The 9,266-nt window shown below is 32.0% G+C and overlaps 1 protein-coding gene across 2 annotated transcripts; it reads right to left on the minus strand.

Annotated features, from left to right (window-relative positions):
• On the minus strand, positions 666-7,709 carry LOC109352129 (putative tRNA pseudouridine synthase Pus10). Of its 2 annotated transcripts, XM_019593952.1 has the most exons (16): positions 7,512-7,709; positions 6,866-7,191; positions 6,237-6,357; positions 5,782-5,899; positions 4,231-4,316; positions 3,913-3,984; positions 2,827-2,895; positions 2,656-2,736; positions 2,460-2,579; positions 2,299-2,373; positions 2,116-2,196; positions 1,374-1,447; positions 1,202-1,262; positions 1,035-1,090; positions 810-920; positions 666-779 (listed from the first exon to the last, which is right to left on the minus strand). In XM_019593952.1, the coding sequence occupies exons 1-15, from the start codon at positions 7,680-7,682 to the stop codon at positions 839-841; spliced, it is 1,593 nt and encodes a 530-aa protein (XP_019449497.1). In that variant the 5' UTR covers positions 7,683-7,709; the 3' UTR covers positions 666-779; positions 810-838. The 2 variants fall into 2 exon arrangements, with proteins under 2 accessions (XP_019449497.1, XP_019449496.1); XM_019593951.1 differs by having other exon boundaries at positions 701-920.

The following is a 9,266-nucleotide window of genomic DNA, read 5'->3' on the forward strand; positions in this document are numbered from 1 at the left end:
ATATAATTATTTGTTAGGTTTGTTTTCTTGATATACAATCACACTAAATGAAGAAAAGAATGTAGCTGTCAATATGTGCAATTGTCGAGATATTGTGGTCATATGGTAATTACTCATTGTCATACCCCCTAATTATATTGTGGTCATATGGTAATTTTTTAAATTTATACACTTGTTTGTTTCAATTAACATGTGCTAGAAATAAAATTGTAAACTTGTGACATTATGTCTTTATAGTATATGTAAACAGTATTATAACAAGATTGTAATAATATTAACATAAATAAATGTAAATTTATTATGTTAAGATATAGTAAACTTAATATTTTAGTCATCTTTATTGATTTACTCTTTTCTATATATCCATTTGTCTTCACCCTCATTTTCTCCTCTGCAGGCAAGAGACTTAGAAACCTTCAGGTTCTTTTAACTAACCCCAATCTTAAGGGGGTAGCCTTTTCTGTTTGAACTGTTTTATTTTTTGGGTGAACAATTTTATGTTTAAACTGTTTAAAAGGGATCCACAATTTACACCAGCCAGGTTTGCATGGGAGACATGAAAACTTTAGAACCATATTTGAGGCTTTACTATTATCAAAATCTAATCTCAATCACAATAATAAAATTAAAGTCATGACTGCTTTTGTTCTTCTTCAAGACTGCTCAAGTGTGCCTAAGAGGGGGCCTTAATAAGAAGCTCAAGTTGGACTAATTCTGAGAACATATTTTAGATACTAAATAAACATAGCTCAAGTTGAAGATACTTCAGTGTCTTTGATCTAAGCACTGTTCACTCCAAAATCAATCAACTAAATATTGAAAACTGGAGATAACCTTACTAGGCCAGGAAACAGTCCATTTTGATGTCTGTAACATCAAGTTGCAAAATTTCAGCTCTGCAGCCCAAAATTGATCCAATGCTGCAAAACATAAAGGAATAGTAAATAAAGCAAAACATTCAAATACCGTATGGGATGGAGGGAACCCATCTTTTATCATTTTCCAGAAGGTGAAAGTACTGTTGTCATTCATACCTAGGTTGGGTTCGACCAAGATCCCCATGAACAAATTCCTTGATGTAGGTCCCAGCCTGCATAATCATATTGAATCATTCACTGTGCATGACTTACATCTAACTTTAACTTAAGATTGATTCAGTCATTGTGAAACTTCATTTATAAAAGAGAACATAAAACAATACCTGTGTACATAGATGCAAAAGAAAATATTGCGAACTTCCAGCGATTGTCTCTACTTTCATCCTAAGATTTGAGAAACAGAAAGGGAGGCAATATTTCAGTTACCAGGCTGAATGTGACCTTTATATTGAACATAGCATATAATATCAATATACAGAAACAGAAGGATCATACCAGTGGATAATCTTTTCACGCTCTAAAGGACTGCGACGGTGTAGCACCCTTATAGGGGTTCTCTGCAAAACTTTCTGCACAAAAAGGAACAGAAATTTTCACTTTCCAAAGTTACAGAATTTCGAGAAAATGCAGAAGTCTAAATCCAGTTTATCCCAAAAATATTTTATAAGCATGAAACAAGGTGACTAGGTAGACAAACCTTGCACAAACGACATTATGTCTTCAAAGGAATCAAGAATATGTAATCAAATATCATTTGCGAGTCAATCTCTCCATAATTAATGCATAACAATGGATTTCACCTCCAACAATTTGCATTAGCGAGTTGAATCAACAATTTTTTCTGAATAATTTCTGTTTACAAGGATAACATATAATCTTCCATGTTGATACCTCCACTTTTTCTATAATAAAATTTATTATTTTATAAAATATAATATAATATATATATATCATAGCCGACTAGCAGTCAGCACATCTAACAACACACAATGGCAGACCAATATGAGCATAGCATAGGAATGGATTCCATGGACATGCATATAAAAGTATAAAATGGATAAATAACAGGCTTAAATGGTAAACAATTCCAATCAAGATGTATTACCAAATAACAAACAAAACGGAATCGTCTTTAGCACCATGTGGTAATACTGTAATAGTAATTTTGCCTATACCTTTTTCTTAAAAATACAAGTTTGATAACAACTGGTACACACTACACAGCATATAGACTCACCAAATCCTTGAGTGAAGAAATGTGTTGCAAATCTTCATCCTTCAAAGGACGAGAAATCCACACTAGAGCAGCATATTGCTTCTGCAGAATTTTTAGATTGATTCAGATAAAAACAATAGATGAAGAAAGTTGTAAACCTTGAACTATAAAAGAAGGTATATCCTAATAAGCAAAATGCAAGACCTGCTTCTCTGCTTCACCTTCACGCATAAGGTTCCAGCCATGACTACCAACGAGATTCAGATTTCTCACCCTAACCTGCATGAATATATGACATTATGTATTTGCTCATAATGAGATCATCAACCGATTTACAGAAATCGCTGATTCAGCTACAATCTCACCAATTTATTTTCCACGTTATTTATCAAATTCTCTATATCTTTGGCGAACAGTTCAGACGGGAGAAGTCGTGCGTTTTGCACCTCAACAAGGAATGGCCTGCCTGGGCCCAGCATACGTACCTAGAAGAATAGTTCCATATCAGAAAGTTCAATCACTGATACAATTAAAGACATCAGAACAAAAAATCTTTAGTACATCGATATCTTCTCTACCGGCAGCGTGAAACTTAAAACTATCACCACGGCATGCTTGGAGGATGTTTCCGCCAATTATTTCCTATAATGCAAGTACACGTTGTTATTAACTTCTCCAATCAACACCAAAGGGAAAGATAAGATGACAACTATTTGCTAGAGTAGACAGTACCTCAACTGATGCTTCACCCATTCTCTCATCATCAATAATCCAGCGAGTCTGACTCACATTTCGTGAATACTGCCATGGAAGTAACAACAAAAAATTGAAGTTGCACAAGCAAATTTTAGTCTTGGCATATCATGAAAAGGCTTCTTAAGCATAAAAAGTTAAAAACCCAAATCATTAACATGTTAAAACAATTTGGCTTACAAGTCTGCACAAATGAAAACACTACAAATTTTGAGGGAAAATGTCAATCTTTTGTCCTCCATGTCCAATCATCCATAGTTTGAAATAATACTCCTTCCATATCTAACGCATCCAATAACTAATTTTGCAAATTCAACAAGCTATGGAATATGTAATCTTTGAGTAAATCTTAGGCATTGTAAATACTAATTTTCAACTCTTGTCTTGGAGAAGTGCAACATACAGGGTTGGAGATACAAAGATGAAATATATGAAATATTATTGGAGATGTTTTTAAACCTTGTGATAACGGTCCTATTCTTCTTCAAGTTGAAAATTTACCACTCGATTGGACGTGGAGGGGGAGATTGATAGAGTAATTTTTATTTGCATATTTGGAAGCAATAACTTTTAACTTTATGTTAAGGATTTAGGTTGTTGTGTTAAGGATATGTCTTTTGATGATTATCACATTTATTTTATGTCTATTATATAATGTGTCTGAGCCATGTTTTGTCCTGTATTTTTATTTTTTTTAAATATGTTGGGTCAATGTGTTCATGTTGTATCCGTCCTTCTAGTTTGTGTCTTGTCTGTGCATCCTAGATGCCAACAGCTTTAAGAGAAGCTATTAGCCAGAAGGACCATATCAGAGAATAAATGTTACTCCGATTTGTATGGGAAGGGTTTTGCATGGCTCTTCATAACTCCAAGCCAATGCATCCAACTACCACGGTTTATTACGATGGGGTTGTTTCATATAAGCCTATGACATATCCAGACATTTTCCAGATTCATCTTTAAAGTGTTAAAACATGATCTGGCCAAAGAAAATTTATATAATTACTGCAGTGTGTTAATCCAATTAGGGAAGGGTGAGGCAGTGAGGGAATAAACATTAATTACCTTCAGGTATCTTCCACCAAAATAGTAAGGTTCTCTGTAGCAAAAGCAAGTAAAATGACAGGGTTCGTTTGCCTAAAAAGCATGAAAGAAACCCAAGTAAGCAATGGAATCATGTATTATCTTAATAGATGATGAACACATAAAGTCAGTGGCTCAGAACTTTGTTTTTTATTATGAAAGCAAAACAAGCATCATTCCCATTGTGGACCTACCATTTGATAAAAAGCATTTAGAGAAGTATGAAATCACAATGAAAACAAAGCAATTTAAATTCACAAGATATTTAGTCATAAACTAAGGAGGAGCATCAAGAATTACCATTTCTAGCAAGGATTCAGACCAGTCAGATGATTCATTTTCTAGCGAACTGCTAAAAGGCTTTTCTCCAACTAAATTGGATTCACCTAAAAAAAATTCAGATGGTTAGCGAAAGGAAGTATGAAATCACCAGCAGTGCCTACCACCAATATCGAACCTAAGGACAGTCTTAGCGTGTGTTTGGTATAGATTATGTTTTTAGTTTCAGTTTATAAACTGTGAGATTATAAACCGTGAGATTATAAACTGTGAGATTATAATCTATTTATGTTCGGATACTATAGCTGAAAACTGAATATAAACTAATCTGTTTTGTTTGGGTAAGGTAGAAAAATTATTTTTTACATAGTAAATTACAAAAAAGGGTATGAGGTTATTTGTTTATGTTATGATTATTTTGGTTGTTTTTTACACTATTTTTTAAATATACATTTTTTAATATTTACCATCATATATATTTTTACTATAAATTTTTAATATTGCATAACAGAGGCTAAAAAAATATATTAAAATAAAATACAATATAAAAACCAATATCAAGATTAAAAAACAACATGACACAAATAAATAAAATTTACTAAACTTGAATTACACAATTCACAAAATAAATAATACACAGAAGAAGAGTTATGGTGGAGAGTTAGGGAGTTTGGTGGAAGAGTAGAAAGGAGGAGAGAGATAAAGTTATGAAAAGGTAAAATGAGAATTGAAAAAAATAAGCTAACAAAAAATAAACCAACCCATGATTTTGGAGCTTCTACTTTTAGCTTATTTTTCAAAAAATAAGCAAAATCTCAAAAATATAAGCTATACCAAACATGCACTATGATCAGATGAATAGTTAAAAGGAAACAGAACAAAGCATATGATACTGTCTACCTCAAAAAACATATACGAAATTAAAAAGGCCTGTGAAAACTAAAAACCATATGTGAATGGCTGCTTCGTTCATGCTTACATAGTAAGGAGAATATACTAAATCATACATGGAACAAATTATGAAGCTCGACAGAAGGAAAATCTAGAATTGAGAATCAAGGAATACTCCTATTCGCTGTGATTTTATAACAGATATTTGTTTTCAACCGGAAAAGCAATACAATCTGCAGTTTTATTTTGACATGGAACCAATTCTTTAAGGGACACAACTCAAGAAAAAAATACTTTTTTAAGGCAGCATTATACAATAAAAAAGTTTTTCCATTGAGAAGGATGTTTACAAGGTCCCATTATTATAAAAGGAAATATCAACGAAAAAAATGAAATAACACTGATTAGGAGACTCTCACAGCAGGATATGTTCAATGCAATAGATGACCACTCTCACACCAACATATCATTACTAGGAAGAGCATCGAATTCATAGGTCTATCTTGAAACAGTCAGGCATAATGGTATAAAACCATGTGGCATGATGTCATCTAGAAAATAAAAAATCACAGCTCAAATCAAAGTGCTGAAATGCAAAATTAATCAGGCAACTACAAATTTTCCATAAAAGCAAAGAAATTAAAATACAACATATAGATCATCAATAAAACTTAGACATGCCTGTTTTTCTTCTCTTGGAACGCTCATCATTGTCTGAACATTTCTCAGTCCCATTCAGTCCTTTAGTGTGATTGTATGTTAAACGAATGCGGAAGGAGCTCATATTTGATTTACAGTCCTGCAAAAGTTGATTTCTGTGAAGGGTTATAGGAAAACAAATAGATTTAAAGTCTTGGCTTATAACGAGAAGAGGTATATTCAAGGTCCAGTAATTATATTCTGATGAGCCACAGGTTGATGACTAGTACCATTGCTAAAGATATTGTTGGTGAAATAGCAAGCAAAATCTAAGCCTGCCATCACACTTGATGAAACATGTAGAAAAATAACAACCAAAGCCAATTACCCCAATAGATGGGTTCGACTACATGGATCAAACAATGATGTTGTTGTGTCAAAAAACAAATCTTCCGAGAGACAATATATGAAACATGTGGGAAAGAAATATTACTTACCAGAAGATTTTCAAGAGGGGATACTAGTGAAAATTTTAATGCATCCTTTGTAGAGATACGTTCAGTATGTAACTTTTCTTGGAACCAAGGTTCAGATCCAAATTTTGATTTCATATATGACCTACAAAATTTTAACAAGAAAACATGTTCCTGTCAATATTAAACACGTAACAAACATAGTAACATAACCAAATAAAAGGGTAGCACAAATAATACAATAATAGTAATCAGAAAGTTTGAAAAACACAAATATAATCTTATTCTTTTCTAAAATAAAGGTCAAGAAACTTGTCTTTCTCAAAGGTAAGGGCAGAAAACCAGAGTATAATAACATTTAAAGCTTCTAGTTTCTAAATGAAACATGACAACTACATGTAATATCACAAAGTCCAGCACATGACTTTTGTCATTTCTTTAAGAGGGTTTTGGAATAGTTTGCAGTGAACTTATTTGGATTTACAAAAATAAGCTCATGAAAATATCTTATAACCTACCTATAAAGCTCATGAAAAATAAGCTCTTTTTCTGTTTTTTAAAATAGTTTATTAAATAAGCGCTTCTTCTTAATTAGGTCATTTACCCAAATATAAACGTAGAATGCCCATCAGCCAAAAGAATGAAAATCTTACCAAAATGAGTTATCATTTTCAAGTAGAATAGGTGGGACAGAAACCTCAAAAGAAAAACCATCAACCTGATAGCCCTCCTTTTTTACAATTTCAGCAATTAATACAGCCATATCATCAACACTATCCTTTTTCACCACCAATTCTTTCTCATCAACAAATCTAAACTGCAGTATCCCTAAGCAAAGCCTGCAAACCTTAGTTTCCTTTGCGGTAGTTGAGTTTTCAGAGCTATTCAAATTATCCTTCAGATTATTCACCGCCAAATCTGGTGAGGCATAGATGCATCCTCTGACACCAAATACGCGAAAAATGCATCGGACACATATCTGCAACAAAATTATATGATGATATCTTAAATTAACAATGATAATAATCATGTTTTAGTGTTTTAAATTTGGACATTGCTTTATTACAATTGCAGAAAATTGCAGTAATGTGGCAGCAACTGTAGTTGCGATGTCCAGAAACTGCCGAAAACTATTGCCGTTGCGGAATGAAATTTAAAACACTGATAACAATAGCAGAATACTACAGATGCTCCAATCTAATGGGCTCCGAATAATATCAGAATATCACATTAGCTTAAAATTGAAATGAATTCAGAAACATTGTAACAGTTGCAGTGAATGAATGTGAAATAACGAACCCCGAAGGATAACAAGTCATTGACAACGTTGGAAGGCAGAGATTTTAGCACGTCGTTTAAGTCGCGTGGATCGTCGTTTTCGTTGATGGCGGGGAAGGTGGTGGGGTTTTCAGCAACATGTGTCAACTCGGGTTCGCTTATGCCATTCGTGGCTTCGTTGTGTTCCGCCATTTACAAAACTTCTCTCCCGCTCCAACTACTACTAGCGCTTATTGAAAAAATAGTTCGGGTAATTTTATTTTATCAATTTAGGTCTTAGTCCTAATAATTTCTTGTATTCTATGTTTCTGTTTATAATGGCAATAAAACAAAAAATACCAGTATTATTAAGTAAATATTATTTTTAGTATATAACAATTTAGAGATTAATATAAATGCTTAAAATATTATAAATAAATAAATTTAGCTATTTCAAATAACAGCATTTAAAAATATTGAATTATGCATCTCTCTTCCTTAAACTTGATTAATATCTTTTTGATAGAGAAGGTTCTTAAAGAAGATGATGAAAGTTATGCATCATATTATCACTATGATACCTGGTTCTTTTTGAAAGTTATGCATTGCCCTTTCACACCTTGCTTGTGTGTGTGTTCCGACATTTTAACCCCGAGTCTCTTGCACACATTTTACAAGGTTCCTATCATTTTTGGGTATAACCCGTGACTAAATTTCAAAACCGTCGACTAATTCAGATTCACAAAATCGAACATACGCTCAAACTTGAATCTTTTAATTTAACCAAGAACAATCCTATACTAGCTAATACCGGAGTTTCAAAACTTGTGTACACGTGTTATTTGAAAGTTTTACAGGATTTTAAATGTTGTGAAATTTTACAATATGAAAAACCTTTTGTACACTTTTTTTACGAAATTGAAATTTTAAGGGAATAAAGCTACACCAATTCTATTCCCTTTCTTGCTGAACTTTCTGTTTGGATAATTAGTTGTGAAATTAAAAATCCAACAAATTTCTATCTATACTACTTATAAAAAGGGAAAACCCAAAATAACCACCCATCATGGTGTAATTTGTGGTTCTCCCTATTTTGCTCTCACTATATTTTAATTTTTACAAAAAAATCATATATAATCTAATGTTCTTCTCCATCTAATATATGCTCATATTATTTGGTTAGTTATTTTTTATTCTTACACTATGACTATCAATCTTTAATGTAGAACATTACACCAATCAAATAAATTCAACTATAGAAGTGTAGATTACAAATATTTAACACAAAATATTATATTTGACATTTATGACATACAAACTATACATTATAAATGATAGGAAAGCGGGTTGACATACACGATAGTGGCTGTCAACACACTAGTATATATAAAGCCAAAACTTAAAATAACTTCCTTCATGGTATAATTTTTATTTCCTATATTGCCCTTAATATAATTTAATTTTTACAAAAAAACTATATAATCCTAAGCAACTACTACCAATATATTAATTAATCACATTATCTATACTATTAATAAAGGGAAAACACAAAATAACCACCAATCATGGTGTAATTTGTGTTTTCCAATTTTGCCCTCAATATCTTTTTATTTCTACCAAAAAACCATATAATATTATTTTCTTATTTTATCCTTATTATCTTCTTATTTTAAAAGTGTATTTAAAAAATTGAATATTAGACCAATTGAATAAATTCAACCGTAAATTTAGCGCAAAAAATTATATTTTAATTTATAAAATACAAACTACACATTACAAACGATAGGAAAGCGGGTT

This window comes from Lupinus angustifolius, chromosome LG07, assembly GCF_001865875.1.
Source record: "Lupinus angustifolius cultivar Tanjil chromosome LG07, LupAngTanjil_v1.0, whole genome shotgun sequence".
In the NCBI taxonomy this organism is placed as follows: Eukaryota; Viridiplantae; Streptophyta; class Magnoliopsida; order Fabales; family Fabaceae; genus Lupinus; species Lupinus angustifolius.